The 18006-nt window shown below is 36.1% G+C and overlaps 1 protein-coding gene across 1 annotated transcript in view; it reads left to right on the top strand.

The window, feature by feature from the left end:
• LOC128017195 (ephrin-B3) overlaps positions 1–18006 on the top strand; it is a 68765-nt gene that overhangs the window by 33328 nt on the left and 17431 nt on the right. The window contains exon 2 of the mRNA XM_052602455.1: positions 5349–5644. Coding sequence (XP_052458415.1) covers positions 5349–5644 — 296 coding nt within the window. The remainder of the gene's footprint in view (positions 1–5348; positions 5645–18006) is intronic.

Below are 18006 nucleotides of genomic sequence, written 5' to 3'. Positions count from 1 at the left end.
TTTTTATTTTATCCAAAATTGCAGTTGCAGTAATAAAACATAGAATAAACATTAAAATGCACATTGTTTTAAAAGTAACCACAAGGCTTGTGTTGGTGTGCAGTGGTTGAAAGGAATGTGATGCAATGCTACATTCAGGTCTTCTACTTTCCTACTCATGAGTTTAGAAATGGTAGTTAAAATTAAATTACATTTATGCATTTAGCAGACGCTTTTATCCAAAGCGACTTACATTGCATTCAATCTAACAATTTTCTCCTTACATGTGTTCCACATGATGTATGTTCAAGTAATTTTAGTCTGAACAAAATGGACTAACAGGACATTTATTGTATTTTCCTCTCTCTTTTTCATTTTGACAAAACTAGAGCCCGACCGATATATCGGCCGGCCGATATTATCGGCCGATATGAGCTTATTGCATTTAAATCGGCATCGGCGTTTATAATGGCCGATGGAACATGAGAAACGGAGTCTCATGCTTTACTCATGTTATGAGTGTTGCATAGTTTACCCACCAGAGGGAGCTCTGCAGCTCCAGAGTTGACAACAGCGCCAGAAATTCACTAGCGAAGAAAGCGATAAGCCAAGCCAGCCACGGAGATTTTTTTTCTGTTTTGATGGTGAGTCTGTCGTTCTTCATGTGAAATGATTTAGTTCATACACTGTATATACAATGATGTGGTAGTTCTAGCTAACGGTCCTATCATTATCACTTATAAATATTCTGTAACATCACTTACAGCCACTAATGCATTGCTATATTAGATTAGCCACGAAGCTAATACCATGTTTATCAGTGGAAGAGTGCGAACGTTAATAAGATGTCAAACTATAACGTTATCGTTTAACTTATTCTAAATATATCTGCAGTGTTTCCCACATAATGACCGGGTAACTGTGGCAGGGGGGCAATGACTAGAAGTTATGTACAGCGTGCCTCGAAAAAACAACAGCTGTTATGTTATTGAATGAATTCATTAAAAATAGGTCATTGCACTTACATCAAATCACGATATGGACGAATATCTGTAAGTATTAAGCCGGAATAGTCTTTTTAAATATGAATCCTGCATGTTCTGCGCGTCTCTGTTAATGAATGGCGCAGAAGCGCCTCTTCATTCATTAAAAACACGTAAGCGCGCATTAAGCTCGCGGTGAATTCAGCGTCCGCTGTCTCACTAAATAATCACGTGAACACATGAACAACATCCCCAGAACTGCTCTGACAGTCACTTCATGAGCATTTGACCGTTTGATTTAAGTAAAAACAGCGCCACATCACATACACAGAACTGTAAATGTACGCCAACCCGTCAAAATAAAAGTCCAGTTAAAGGCTGTTGTTCAGCAGAATGTACAAAAGCCTATCATAGACCCGATTACTAAAATATTCGATATTTACAGCCTTATGTTATTCTAACGCTAATATAGCTTCCTTTTTAGCAGGCCCCTTAAATGCTTGCTATTAACTTGATTGAAGGTGGTTCTTCTCAAAATTGACAGCGGTGTGTTCATGACACTAACGTTAACCATTCAACTTCGAGTAGGTGGGTCAGAAATGATTAACCAGAGGGGACATGTAAATAAATGTGAGCTGAACAAGCGCTTTTTTTTATTTATTTTTATTTTTTACAGATTGTTTCAAAGCAGCTTTAAAGACATAACAGGAAAATGTTGTAATATTGTTAAATAGAAGTAGGTAATAGGTAATACCTATTGGTTGACAAATAAAAAAAATATATATTTCTCATTTTTGCCTATGTAGGAGATCCCTGTTTATTATAATTCTAATTCTAATGATGACACGAGTAATGATACATGGTGATATTATTAATACACATGCTTATTCTTTCTCTGTCTCTTTCTGGCCTACAGATACCTGAAAAAGGTGAATGCTGTAGCAGCAAAGTGTGGGACTACTTCTGCAAATACTTTAACTTTAGTATTATAATTTATTTACAGAACACACACAGACTGTTAAAACCAGCTTCAACTGGAAGAAAGTAAAAGTGTTTTTTTGACCATTAAAAAATATATACTTTTGATGTGCAATTGTTTAGTCATTGAGACTATAATCTAAGGCTTTTTTTTTTTACATAATCTCTTCTGGAAAATGGTTTATACAGCCCACATACATAGAACAGGCAGATATTTTGCTATTGAATGTTGTGTAAGTGCAGTATATAGGAAATGGGTCTAATATCCAGTTTATTTTCAAAATCAAAATATCGGCTTATAAATCGGCTCTTTTCGAGTTAATATCGGCATCGGCATCGGCCCCCAAAAATCCATATCGGTCGGGCTCTAGACAAAACCAGGAAGCTTTTTAATGCTAATGCAACATAATGAAGGATGCACATTACATGTGTAATTGATGCTTTATTTGTGTGTTTTATCATAATAGTTTGGCTGGAGAGAATGATGGGAAATGTAGTTGTAATGTATGTAATGTATGTTGTAATGTATGTGAGGTGACAACTATGTCTCCTAAACAAGCTAAATTAATAATATTTCCTGGCTGCATTTAGAACACAAAATGAATACATTCTGATTTTACTGCTAACATTCACAATTGTCGTGATCAGTGGCAATCATAATTCTTGAAATCACACGTCATAACAGCTCTAACCATTTGAGCCTGAAGAAAGTCCTGATTTGTCCGCTAGTAATTTTGACTCAATGATTATGAGCTCAACTTGAAAATATGATCATTCTGACATGAACTGAATGCCACAACAGACTCACAGAAAACCCACAGGAATTACATTGCTAATACAAAATCAGAAGTTCATCAACCTAGAACATTAGTCCCACTTTATAAGGGACATTTGAACTTTACAGCTCAAATAACATGTTAAATAATTCAAGTGCTTTAATAAAAAAAAAAAAAAAACTTAATCTGGAACCCTCTGGCCTGGTTTACTTTCATTGTAAGTACACCACCATTTAAATGTTTGGGCTCAGTATTTTTTATTTATTTTATATATAAAAAAAAATAGTAATTGTATTCAGTAAGGATGCATTAAATTGATCAAAAATTATTCTAAATACATTTATAATCTTCTAATTTTGATTTCAAATAAATTCAACTCTTTTGAACTTTCTCTTCATCAAATATATTAAAACATTGAGAACAACATTGATGTTTTCAACATCAATAATAAAGAAATGTTTCCTGAGCAAATCAGCACATTAGAATGATTTTTGAAAGATCATGTCACACTGAAGACTGGAGTATTTCAGCTTTGCCATCACAGGAATAATTGTCATTTTTTTTTAAGTTGTTTTGAATTGCAGTATTATATTACTTTATTACTGTTTTTATTTGATTAAAAATGCAGTCTTGGTGAGCATTACAGACTTTTCAAATACATTGAAAATCTCACATACAACAAAGTCACAGGTCCGTTGTTTTCCATGCCACAAATACTGAAGTTGTGTTGAACTCAAAAACATTCCTTTAAAGACACGTGTGTTCGGCTATTGGTCAGTCTAATTGTAGCATGTGAAGTGTGTGTTGAGTGTCTGTTCTCTCCACTGTAAGAGCTACTGATAACCTTCATAACCTGTGTGACAAAAGCACTTCTCTTATAGGAAATCCACACACACACACACACACACACACACACACACACACACACACACACACACACACACACACACACACACACACAGAGAAGCCTTTTTTCTCACACACAGTTTCAAATTCACATACTCTTCTTCTGTTTCTTAAGAGCAAGAGTGACTAGCTTTAGCATACTCTAGGTTAGCATGTTATGGTAATGTATTTGATTTGTAAATGGATCCGCCCATCATTACGTGCACATATTTTTGCATTTCTTTTCACATGGAAACATGAAGCCCGTAAAAAAAAAAAAAAAAAGACAAAAACAAAACAAAAACAAAGCCCAACTGCCTTAAATTGTTTACATGTAAATAGCCGTTGGAGTTGCTGGCTGTTTAGAGATGATGATAAAATGTTAATTAGCATATGTGAGCCGTTTAGTCATTTGTTTACATAGAAAGAATTCAAAGGAAGCTCGCTGAGATTCCGCAACAGCCAAATTCTCCTGGAAATTGGAATCTCCAGACACGTCCTCTGCTGAGCTTTGATCTGACACGGTTTCCTTTGGAAACAAGCGTTTCTGGGTGGGATTTGGATCCTGACTGGCCCATTCATTCTCATTAGAGTCACTTGTTGAAGTTAGAAAACAAAATATCATATTTTTAGAAATTCAGTCGTCAGAAACTTTGAAGTCTCAGCACCTTCAGATGATTTACACAGCGGTAGAGAGCACTTTCATTAGGGCTATGAATAAACAGGAAGGGAGACGAGCAGAGCAGATGAATGAAGTGTAAAAGAAGAGGATGAGTTTCTACTTGTAGAAGGTAATTTAGTGAATGAAGAAACACAGTGAGAGTGTGGGGTATGTTTGGATCCACACCTGCACCAGTAAATGCTAGCTTGTTCCTGAGGCAGCTAGCATCACCCACAGATATTTTCATGTGAAGTGTGTGGTGATGTCAGTGAATGTCCTGAAGCGAAGGGTTATAGTGCAATATTAAGCCAGTCATTCGTATCCCATGATGCATCCTTGCCCCCTTGATCCATATAATTTACAGATTTTTGCAAGTTTGCTCTGCCACAAACAAAGACAAAGATTAAAATGTGAATGTTTTTATTGTATATCATGTTGTAAACACCGGATGTGCATTTCACTGATTAAATGAAGACAAACTGATATATACAATGTGACGAGCCATTTACATTTTGGCATAGTGTGAAATATGAATAATACTAGAGATAATAAGTGAAAAAATTATGAATTTTTGTGATTTTTGATTTTGCATTGAATTTTGTATTCAGTTGAATGGTTAAAAGAGTTACAAACAAGAATTGAGCTAAATGGAACTACAAAACAACCAAAAAAAGTACATTGATTAATTTATAATGTCAATCTATTAATTAAAGAATCATGAAGACATTTTTTTCCACTAAAATATTTAGTAGCACAGCTGTTTTCTACATTGATAATAATGTTTTTTTAAATTTAAAATACATTAAAGTAGAAAAAAGTTATTTTAAATTATTTGTATTTTTATAATTTAATTTGTTTACATATATGACTTGCAAAAGTGCCTATTTTATTAATTATTAATAAAAGCTTAAAAAGTAAAAAGTCAATTATTTTGTTGTTTAAGACACACAATGTTTGTATTCAGGTTTTAAATTATTTATCGGTTTTTAGCCATGCTATTTTTTTTTATTTTTTTTTGCCATTAAATGTATGTTTCTAATGTAATGACATTGAAATCTCTCTCTTTCCCTCTCTGTTTTTCTCCAGGTTTAGTGATGACAAGGGCTATGTCCTCTACCCTCAAATCGGGGATCGCCTGGACCTCATTTGCCCAGCGTCTGAGCCGCCCGGTCCCCGTTCCCCCGCCGAATACGAGTACTATAAACTGTACCTGGTGTCATCACGGGAACAGGCCGACAGGTGTGAAGTCACCGGAGCCCCCAACCTGCTTCTCACCTGCGATAAGCCCAACAGTGATATGCGTTTCACCATCAAGTTTCAGGAGTACTCGCCCAACCTGTGGGGTCACGAATTTAAAACCAATCAGGACTACTTCATCATCGGTGAGTGAGGGCACCAAAGCATGTCTGTCGACACACATCACAACTTCTGATTATTTTGACCAGAAACTTTTAGTTGTGAAAAGTTCTTCTATTGGTAATAGACTTTGACTTACACTTATGTTAGAAGAGATGGCATGATGGTATTTCATCACTGCATTTCTATTGGGTTTGTTTTTAGTTCAGGCTTGTAAACGTAGTTAAAATTTTCGGCTGATTGTGACTTTATCATCTGGAACCATCTTATTTTGGGTTGCGTTACTGGGCTTTTTTTTTTAATTCAGTGCACTTTACTGTTGAGGGAATGAGGTCAACGTAAACGGAAAGCCGTCAATATCAACAGTTCAGAAAGTAGATTTGACACAGGAAAGTGATGTCCTAACACGCTTAGACCCAAAACGCGCAATGGGCATGTTTTTAGCATCTATTGCCAGAATTCTCCCAGTCAAAGAGAACCAGGAAAAGTCATTCACTTAGAGTTCTAAAAGATTTTCAGTGGAAGTGTAGTAAAAATCCTAAAAGTCTGGGAAAAGTCCAGTTTGTTATGTTTGTTCAATTTAGTTTGGCATCCCTAAATCCTCAGTTTAAAAGCACATTTATTTGATCACACATACAGTTAAAACTGTAATATTGTAAAATATTATTACAATTTATAATAACTGTCATTTAAAATCTAAATGTAAAATATAATTTATCCCTGTGATTGCAAAGCTTAATTTTTTCATCCGCCATTACTCCAGTCTTACCACAAACTTTTCACAAAATTTCTTTAAATATATTATTTCCCAAAGATTCGCACCTTATGTGTGGGAATCTCTTCTAGCAATATCTATAATATATTTTTTTCCAGAAAAAACATGGACAAGTAAAAAGGATTTTGATTAGCTAAAAGGTGTGTGAGCTCTTCATTCACATAAAGAAAAAGAATAGAACTGAAATATTGGGAGAGAAAGAATGGATGAGACCAAAAATAGAGATGATGGCTTTATAGATGTGTCAGATTTTCTTTCACCAGGTTTAGTTATCAGTCAAATTCTATTCATACTTTTCAAAATCAGATAATGATATTATACGCATTTCAAACACTGGGGATAGTAGATCGTTGGTGCTAGGAGCCCAGGGTTATATTTTGGTGTTTGTTTTTATGACGTGCAAAATGTGTGTGAAGGTGTGGCGGGTTCTTTGTGTCTAATCTTAGCGGTTGCAGGTCTCATAGACACTGTGACTCTGTGATAAGAATCTGTCTCCTTCCACTGGCTGCTTAATGGGCAAACATGTGTGCATTTTCTGGTATGTGGACATCAGGAAGTTTCCAAGGCGCTTCCGTGTTCTGTTAAGCCTTAACGTAGGTGTCAGTGACACACACACACACACACACTCACACACACACACACACACACACACACACACTGCAGGCTTTATCGTTACTCCAACAGGCCTGACGAATCGATCGACAGTCCTCAAATGCAAGATCAGAGGAATAAACACACACACACACACACAAACACACGCAGGCTGCGAGATGGAAAAAGAGAGCGAGAGATACCGAGATATCAAACAAGCGTCCTCATGGAAAAACGGAGAAAAGTGATTTTAAGGGTCATTGAACATTTAATTTAGTGTTTATGCGTGTGCATACGTGTTAAAAAAAATAGTTGTGTATGCGATTTGGGTGCATTTATACAGCATCTGTCATAACTGGTTGATATTCTGTTTTTGTTTGAAAGAGTACACATTTGATGGCTTCTGACATCTTTATACCCATGTGTTCGGCGTATATGTGTGTGTAAGGGTATGTGTGCATTAGAGATTTGAAACTTAAGGAGAATGGTATTAATTAACCTACCTTAACAGGCGCTAATTTATTCAGCCTAGCTCAAATGAGCTGGAACAGGAATGATTCATGAAATAGAGAGAAAGAGAGAGAGAGAGAGAGTGTGTGTTTATGTGGAAGAGAGCATTGACAGGTCATTATGGTTGCTCTAATCTCGTTGTCTAATTATCACATGGGTCATGAAGACGCCCTTAGGTCACTAATAACAGTGTTTACACACTCTCACACACATACACTTAAAGAGACAGTTCACCCCAAAATCAAAATGATCATCATTTGTTAAATGAGTGACATCATTTGCTTACTTTCATGTCCAAACCTGTAGCAGTGTTATTTTAGTATAATTTATAGACTATTAATAATTCGAATTTTAGATTCAATGTTTAATTCTATATTTTTATTTAGAATTGTTTTAGTAATTTTAGTTTTGTATTTATTTATATTTTTTAAGCTTTAATTTATATTGATTTCAGTTTTAGTTTGACTAATTTTAGTGCTTAAACATTTTATTTCAGTTAGTTGACGGCAAAACATCAATTTCTTTTCAGTTTTTCATCTAATATTTATACTTTTTTATTGTTTATATTAGTTTTACTTGATAACAATAAAACTGAAAATGAGTTAACCAATTATTGTTATTTGTATTATAATTTAAAAACAAAATGTAATTTTTATTTTATTTTCCATTGGGTTTATTTTTTATTTTATTATATATATATTCTTTTTAATAAAATTGCATAATTTCATTATCACTCATTTACTGGTTATTGGCCATACAATTAAATGGTGTCAGTCAGAATTTTAATATCCATGCAACTAATGCATAAACAAATTATTTAATATCAGAATGTTTTTATTTTAGAGTGAAAATAGCACACAATAGCAATATAAACTAGTTTTATGGTACTTTTTGTAATTTGAGAGCTCACGGTCACCATGTGCTTTTGTTGTAAAGCATCTTCTTTTGTGTTCTATTAAAGAAAGTACGAATGGAATGACATGAGGATGAGTACATGGCTTAGCTATTCCATTAAACATGATTTTCCTGGCTTTGCAGTCATTCCAGTATCTTTTTTACAGCTTACAGTTGCTGGTAAACACACACACACACACACACACACACACACACACATGTTGCTGTCAGTCAGCGTGAGGGATTTGAGGTACCTGACTATGGAGCTGCTCTGGGCTTCTTATCACCGTGGCATTGCTGTGGCAGCGGACACAGACAGATGGCTAACTGTCACTCAAACTGAGAGAAGAGAACTCAAGAGGAAAAGAGGATGAGAGAGTGAGGGAGAGAGGAAGAAAGAACAAGATGGACAGATGAAGAACAGCAGCTCAGACACACACGCAGATGCCAAAAAAATCTCTGTATGGTTGTTTTATGACTCTGTGAATCATCATTATTGTGCGTGTACGTGTGATGCCTTGAGTGTTTCATGGTGCCATGTTGTTTTTATCCGTATGAATTGCTTCTTTAATGGTGACTGTTATAATATTTGAGTGAACAGAGCAACACAAGAAGGACAGAAATAGAAGGTGGGAAGAAGAAGAAAACAGATAAAAGAGGCGGTCGAAGAGCAAAGGGAGCGAGGGATTCCGAGAGATCTATATTTGATGAATATTTGAACGTTTTAAAGCCTCCAGACTGAAGTTTTCCCTTCTTACTGAGACAAAAGCTAACCACAAACACCAGGGAGAAGAGAAAGGTGAATGAGAGCGAGAGAGAGAAAGAGATTTTTACACTTAAATTCCCAGCAGTCTGTGTCTTCTGCCAGAGCAAGTTGTTTTTATGGCTCTTACTTTCCAAATCGTTCAGAAGAAATTCATTTCGCGGCTTTAGCCAATCAGAACATTTTGGTGCATATTGATGAGCACAACCATTCCCTGAGTGATGACAGTGATCATAAGAGTCATTTATTTGTGCTTCGGATTACTACTTCACCCTTTAACGTAAAGATTTTTAAGCCATTACTTAATGAGACAGCTTTCCATTTTATCACATACAATTCAGACTGTAAACTCAGGTAAAATATGACTTCTTTTACTCATGGGCTGTAGATTTAGCAGCGGGGTGCAATGCCATTGAAAGCAGTGCAGAAGGCACTTCACAGAGTAGTCTTGGGACTTAAAACATGTTTATCAGCATCGCTTAAATGAAGATCTGGTCTAATCAGAAAATCAAGGTTTTTGCCCAGCTCTAGCAGATTCTGTGGAACAGATATGGAACATTTTGGGTTTAAAGAGTCTGTAGAGAATGGAGTGAGTTAGTGAATGTGACAGGTCGCTTCACCAATTTAGGTCAAGAATCAGAACAGCACTGTTTATGTGTCTGTGTGTGCACAGGTTTGGCTGTACTTGTCAGGGGCAAATCTTTGAAAAGGTCCTAACAAATATAGTACAACATGACCAAAACCAACTTGTGACCACTTGAATTCATCTTAAAGGGATAGTATTATGGGATATTTTTGCATGCATCTATTAATCATTTTGAGTCTAATTTCATCCCATATAAAGATATTATACAATAGGATTCCATTTTTTAGCATGAGATGACTCTATTAGTTAACATTAACTAACAATGAAAATACTCCTAAAGCATTTATTAATGTAATTTAAGGTTTATTTCAACAATTACTAATGCACTATCAAAATCAAAAGTTATATCTGTTAATGTAAAGGACCTGAGCTAACATGAACTAACATAAGCAGTTGTGCTTTTATTAAATAATCTTATCATATTGCTTTTTGTTAAAGTTAGGCAAGGCTTTATGTAAAGTAAGCTATATTTTTTTCAAAATGTTTCTGTTTTGTGTGTGTTCCACAGAAGAAGGAAAAAAAGAAAAGAAAAACGTAGTTTTTGTATAAATGACCCCTTTAGTTTTTGGCTTGATGACGTCTTTCTTTACATTTACTAATATTGACAGATTTGTGTGAGGGTCAGATTTAGGGTTACAGTTTAGCAAATATCATCACTTCTGTTGAGAAATGAGAAACCAGTGTGTGTATGTGTTTATGTGTGTGGATAGATGGATTGGACAGATACTCCCCAAAGGTCAGACAGAAAAAAAGACCACACTAATTGGATTTCCACTAGTTAACATTGTGTGATTCATTTAACCTCACATGCACACACACACACACACACACACACAGCCTCCAGTTTTTCGTCTATGCAGTAGTAGACAAAGCCGGCATTGTGCCTCACTTTGCTGAGGAACCACTTGTTGAGGGATGTGTTTCCCGGGAATGGGGGGGTGGAGGGTAGGGTTTGGGGGGTGCTTATCCAGCGTGTGACCCTTGACATTGCCTCACTAGGCCGAATTAAGAAACACGATGACATATCAGCAATTTAGTGTGCGAGATCACACAAACATGACCCGTTAATAGTAATGATGAACGACGAGCACACATACACACACAGCTGCCACAAAAGCTTGTGTGTGTGTGTGTGTGTGTGTGTGTGAATGCACAGTGACAAACAAATCATCCCTCTGATATTAATTCACACATGTGAAACACACAATAACCACACACACACAAGCCCACAAAGCTCTTTAGATCATCTTCATAGATCATCTATTCATCAGCCACACACTCACATGACAAACACGCTTTTTGGGTAAACAGACTTTAGGCAGAGAGGATGTTTACTGTGTGTGGAGGGAGATTAAAGAGGTGGGGTGGGATTGGGGTTGACCAGCTGTCCACGAGAGAGACAGACAGATCGAGAAAGAAAGAGTGAAATGGATGCAGTGTGTGCTGCTGAAAAAGTAAGAAAGGAATCAAGCAATTCTGGTTTAGATTCTGATTCTGGATGAATAGTCAATGTGAAATCAAAACGGACTCTGTTTACCTTTTTAATGTGCATTGCTGGTCATGTTCTTCCAAAGAAAGAAATGCTTGTCCTCGTAATCTTTCATCAAAATGTATCGACTTTCTCTGCATCTGAAATGATTTGCCTTTTCAGCTGATGTCACCTAGTCCTTTTGTTTTCATTCTGAGAATTCCACAGAATATTTAAGAAGGACAACTGTTTCCAGCATTGATGATAAGACATTTTCTTGAGAATCAGATCAGCATTTCTGAAGGATCATGTGACACTGAGGACTGGAGTAATGGCTGCTGAAAATTCAGCTTTGCCATCAAAAAATAGATGACAGTTTAAAATATACTGAAATAGAAAAGATTTTAAATTGTAAACATATTCCTCAATGTAACAATTTTACTCTATTTCTGATCAAATATGATGATATGTTATAATGTAGCCTTATAAGAAGAACATATTAAACACATAAAATTAATAAAATAAATCTGGTTCTAATCTACCGTTTTTTTTATTTATTAAATATCCTGTTTTGGATAAAAATCTGACACATTATGGAAGTAAAAAAATGGTTTTAAATAGGCTACTTTCTGTTAATGGTTACATTATCAGGTGTTTGAGTACTTTGAGGAGGCTGACTTGTGAGTCTTTTTGACTGATGTAATGAAAATAACCTAGTCATAATAGTCTTTTTTTGTAAATCAGACTAAACAGATTGTGCTGCATTTTGTCTGTTTAGTAAAAGTTCTTATTCCCAAGTTTATTTTCTTAATTCTCAATCCTAACTCGCACTCAGTCCCCTCTGTTGGACGCATTAATCTCACCGTTCATTTGGCTCTTTCTGCTCTGATTTGTTGTTCCATCTCCTTCCAGATCTTCATCCACTCATCTGTCCTTCAGATAAATCTTTTAATCTTAGTCTATTTATTTTCCTGTAAGCTAGTGTATCTTACCAGCACAAAGTAGTTTCTTCCCCTTATCTGACCACTGCTGTCATCTTTCTATCTTACTATCCCATTTTAGCCCCCATTTTTCTTTTTTGGCAGATTTCTCATTGTGCCGTTCTCCATGCCAGAGCCATAATTCACCAAGCGCATTGGCTGGTGTGCCAAGATGTTAATAAACTTAAAAAATGCAAAGCCACACAGGCATTTTTTGAGTGTGTGTATGTACAACTCTCGCCCACACTTCCATAGGAGCATTTCAGCAAAGCTCACAACCGGACTCACAACCGCTCATTACACTAAAACACTCTCGTTATGATCATCAGAGCTCTCTACACTGCAAGTACATGAAGTTCCTCCTATTTTGCATCGTCTGATCTCTTTTATCTTATTCATTCAAAACCCAGCACAGTTTACTTTTTAGATGATGTCTAGATTGGTTTAGGTTTATTGTATAAACAAGCAAAGCGAAATACTGTATATAGGTGTGCTCATTGATATTTTATTTACTTCATACTGAGTGTCTTTTCTGAAAGTTTCAGTGTCATAAACCTTACAAGCTTTGGCAAATCCAGCAATTAGTTCTTTCTCGGAAGTGCTCATTATAGCAGTTTTTGTTTCCCAGCAAACTGATATAAACATTTGCGCGCCGACTCCCGGAAATTGCGTTAAGGCAGCCAATCAGATTGTAGGTTTCCAGCTGGAGGAGAACCTTCCTACATTTTTGTGCAAAATACAGTAAATCAGACCCAAGATCTGAACAAAGTGGACCCCCCCACACACCAACAAAGTGCAAAATATCAGTCTCACATTGAGTCATCCATTTTGCATTTTTGTGTTGGCCACAAACCGACTACTTAGACAGAAAGAGACTTGTAAGTTTGGGAGATTGTAAACATGATGTTCCTGTGGGACAGATAAAAACCTGAGTACCCTGACTTCCCAAAAATGCCGCTTGCCAATTTGAGAAAGCTCTTGGCACTTTTTGTGCAATATGCATCCATCTGTGAATCCGGTCGTCCGTCTGAGGCCGGGACTATTCCTGTTATAATCAACAGATCTGTAAAGCTTGAAGCCAAATGCTGAAAATAGAATAGGACAGAACCCTACCATCACCACAGCCAGGGCAGATTATATCAGCCATCGTTTAAAGACTAGACATTTCCACAGTATGTTCTGTGCGATGGGTTAATATGCTCTTCTACTGACTAATGAGCTCTTTTGAGTGCTAATATTCCATCCATATATTTACAGCTGTGCGAATGAGTTTATTAATATGGAGCAGAAGATGCATGTCTCAGCTGGGTTTGTGCCACCGCACCTTCTGCTCAGTGTTTGAAGCCTGTTCCTCCCCTCTGAAACCAGAATTGTAATGCATGCAATTAAGGAGTCTAATTAGGGTAATTAATTCTGTGGGAGAGAGGAACCCAACACTCCTCCGTTCACGGTTATAGATCTGACTTAATCCCTGTGCCCTACACTCCAAACACAAAGCTGTCTCAGATAATGTGGGCCAGGGATCCACTGTCTTCAAGCTAACAGACTGCTCTCAAACTCAGGCTCTAGAAACTCCTCAGGCATGGAAACCCAAGGAAATGGAGAAAGGTATGATTTAGAACATTTTGAGCGACTCTTTTTAATGATTCATTTGAATCAATCTACAAAGCATCTGTAAAGGAGAATTCTGAGTAGAACAGTGACGTATTGAGGATCCAATAGCACACTTTATTCGAGCAGGTTATTTAGCAAACAACTTAACCAAAGGTTTGAAATAGAGTGAACAGCAAAAATATGTAGATTAAATACCTTACCCTTATGAAAGGAAAATATATTTACCAATATATTTCTTAAAATATATTGTGATATATTGTAATATATTATTTTCCCTTTTTATTTTCTAATATTTTATATATTTGAATACATTTAATAATATATTGATGATACATATATTATATAATATATTTTAAAATATACAAATGATTGCCGCTTTCAATATATTGCAATATATTGGAAAAAATAAATATATATAAGAATATATGCCTAATATATTACATGATATTTTCCAATATACTGCAATATATTTTTGTTTCATAAGGGTAATCAATTTATTTATTAAATTTATTATTTATTCACTGAAAGATTAATTTGAATGAACAGGTTTTTGTTCAAACAATTCTGACTGTGCAAAATTAAGTTTTAATATCTTCTATAACGCTTATGTCTATGTGTGCGTGGGAGTTGGTGAATACATTTTTTGAACCGGTCCCAAATGAACCAATTTTACGAAAAACAAATTTTCGTAAAAATTTTAACAATTCCTCATACACAGTAAAAAAAAAAAAGATGTATAGTAAATGTAACATTAGGTCCAATTCATTATAATGAATCAAGCATTTGGACACTTCATTTCAGTGAATCATTTCCAAAATACAATTCACTTACAAACACAACCACAAAATTTCTAAATGTACTTATGTGTGTGTATGTCACAAACAAACATACAACATCTAAACACACACATAGTCCTAATCGATACAGTAATATTCTGACTTAAAATTTGTTTCGTAAAATTGGTTCATTTGGGACCGGTTCAAAAAATTTATTCACCAACTATTTTCAGAAAACTATTCTTTCATAGTCAGAAGGAAAGGCAGTGTTTTTGTGTAGGAAACCTAAAACCGTATTAATCTTTTTTAAATGCTGTCTTTCTCTTGTTATAGATTTCTCTCTCTTGGATACACACACAAACACTTAAATATTCTTATACATCCTGTCATTACAGCAAAACCAGCATAGTCTTGTTTCAGACAATGTGGCTTTGGACAAGCTTGAATAACACACTGAGTTGCTTTACTTAAACACAGACCAACGCCGCTTTTCTCTGTCGTTCTTTCTCTCGCGCACTCAAACACATCCAAAAGATCTTCCCTCCCAGCCGTCCAAGCCCTCATTCTTCTATTCCTGCTCTGTGAATCCACAGAGGACAAACAGACAACAGAAAGTATGTCACATTCAGCAAATCGAACCGCACAAACAAGCCTTAATCAAACATATTTCCTGTCACAGTAGAAACACACGCACTCACATACTTGCATACAAATCTTAGTTATGGCTTTCATTCTCTTTCCCACAATCCATCATCTCTGTTTCCACTGATTCTCTCTGTCCATCTCCCTCTTTTTCATTCGCTCTCTCTATCTCTCCCTCGAGCCCTAAGCAGGCACAGATGTCAGGATGCATTATTTCGACTGGCTACCTCCCATGTTTCTCCTATTTCTCCTCCTTTCTCTCTGTGTTCGGTCTCTATTCCCCTCCATCCTGTGCCATCATGTTGATAGTGATGTCGGATATACAAATGATAAAAGAAGAGCTAAAAGCTCGACAGGATCTCTCACAGAATGTGAACATTTTGTCCCTAGTTGGTCTCTCAGTCTGTCTGTCTCGCTCTCTCCACACACACATGGCCAGAGAATTATGGTTGGCTCTAGAATCTGTCCAGCCCTTAAGTACTCCAGATGTTGGACTGTATGAGTGTGTGTGTGTGTGTGTGTGTGTGTGTGTATGGTTCTGGCTGTTCTATAAAACAGAAGGGCCAAAGTGGATTCAGATTTTTTTCCTGTGTGTTCATTATTTTGTGTTTGGCTTAAGTACGTGCACACATAGACACACTGCTGTACTGCTTTTCTCGTTTGCCAGTAATCTGCTTGCTTTCATTAGAACCTGTAATTAAAACGACAGTGAAATGTGATTACAGTCTTTAAGATGTTTGACAGTGTTCGGCACCCACTGAAGTAGGGTTGGGTGGCTCGCTGGCTCATTCTGTGCAATGGTAGAAATTTGTCGGATGGTAGAGATCCTGCAGTGCTGATTTCTGAGGTAGAATACTGTTTTTGAATACATGCACACATATTGAATATTCAAAGATTGGGTTCAGTAAGAAATTCCTATTTCTATTCTATAAGGAAACATTAAATTGATAAGAAGTGGCAGTAAAAACATAAATAATGGTACAAAAAAAAATCGTTTTAATTTTCTATTCATCGAAGAATGCTAAAAAAAGATTTTTTTCTGAAGGATCATGTGGATTAATGACTGCTGAAAATTCAGCTTTGTCGTCACAGGAATAGATTACATTTTAAAATCTTTCAAGGGGTCATATAATGCCCATTTTCCACGAGTTGATATGCTTCTTTAGGGTCTTAATGAAAAGTCTGTAACATAGTTTTTTTTTTTTTCAATGGTAGTGTAAAAAACTAATTTTTTACCCTGTAAAAACAGCTCTTTTCAAAACACGCTGGTTTATGGAATTCTCCTTTAATGTTAATGAGCTCTGCTGACCCCGCCTCTCACTTTAGAACTGCTCTCAGACTGGGGTGTGTTTCCCAAAACCATAGTTGCTAACCTGTTAGCAACTTGGTTGGTAATGAGAAATGATTCATTAAAATACATTATACTCACTGTTTCTATAGGTGAGGCTGGATCATGAATTATTCGCGTGAACATAAACGCATTTAAGTAGATCAAGAGCGCATTTCCTTTAGATCCAAACGTAAATTAATCCTCTGCAATTTCAGTCATTCAGATGTCAGGAGTAAATGACAATGCTATGTTCATTATTACATCCACCAACAAAACTCCTCAACCACTTAGGAGTCATGCTCGTCTGCATCTCGGACTGATGACGGCTCACTCAGGGTGGGTCTGAGTTAAGACACAAGTCCAGTCTGTGCTAAAGAAAAATCCTGAATCATCCAGTCATGTTTGTTTATTATTTATTGTTAATCTTTTGTTTTTTACTTTTTGATTATCATTTAGTTTTTTTTCTGCGCTATTATTAATAATCTTATTCCTTTGTGTCCATGATGTTGTAAAAAAAAAATAATAATTTAAATCTGAAATACCAGTCATTTTAGAAAATTCAGTGGATTATTGGTTTTATTTTACTTAATATTTTTGTAAAATTGTGTGGATTTTTCAGCAGTCATTTTACATTCTATACCATTATAGTGATATGAAATGATGCATACCATGATCTTCACTGAAACCACTTTAGCTGTCCTCCCTTGTGCCTGTGTGTTTGCCGTTTGGCTTTGATATGACCCAAAAACGAACAGTCCACCAGAATTTTCAGCCACACTCTCCGCTCTGTTACTCCTCTCCATTTTTTTCAGTCTCATACTTGCTGGCATCTTTCTTTATATAGCAACCCCCTCCTTCCCTCTTTCTCCATCTCTTTATCTCTCTTTCTTTCTCCCTCTCGTTTTCTTTCACCGAATGCCATCTCCTTCCTCCCTTCAGACCATTGACCCACTTCCCTCTTTTCTTGCTCCTTCTCTGCATCCACACTTTTGTCCTTCACCTCAACAACTTTATCGTCTCCGCATTTGAAGTGAAAGTTGTCCGGAGGGCAAACAAATGTTTTGGCTGTGTTGCGTCAGCGCTGTGTATTTTATGTGGCTAGGTTTCATTTAACAAGTTGTTGAGAGTGTGGTGCAGCAGGTCAAGGAGGAGTGTAAGACCAGCTCCAATTGATTAGACAAAATGGAGAGAGAAACCAATAGATAGGCAAGAGTTTGGATGGATGGATGATATTACAGATATATTGGTGGCCAGATACAGGTGTTGTTGAGCATCAAATACATTGATCTCATCCAGGCCTCTCTCAGTCTTTCTTTCTCTTGTCTTTCTATAATTAAAATTCATTGGATGTTTAGACTCATGCAGACATGACTCATCCGGTTTGAATTGAACCCACACA

This window comes from Carassius gibelio, chromosome A7 (assembly GCF_023724105.1).
Source record: "Carassius gibelio isolate Cgi1373 ecotype wild population from Czech Republic chromosome A7, carGib1.2-hapl.c, whole genome shotgun sequence".
NCBI classification, from domain to species: Eukaryota; Metazoa; Chordata; class Actinopteri; order Cypriniformes; family Cyprinidae; genus Carassius; species Carassius gibelio.
Note: the sequence above shows the minus strand (reverse complement) of the source record. Positions and strands in the feature narration are given on the sequence as shown.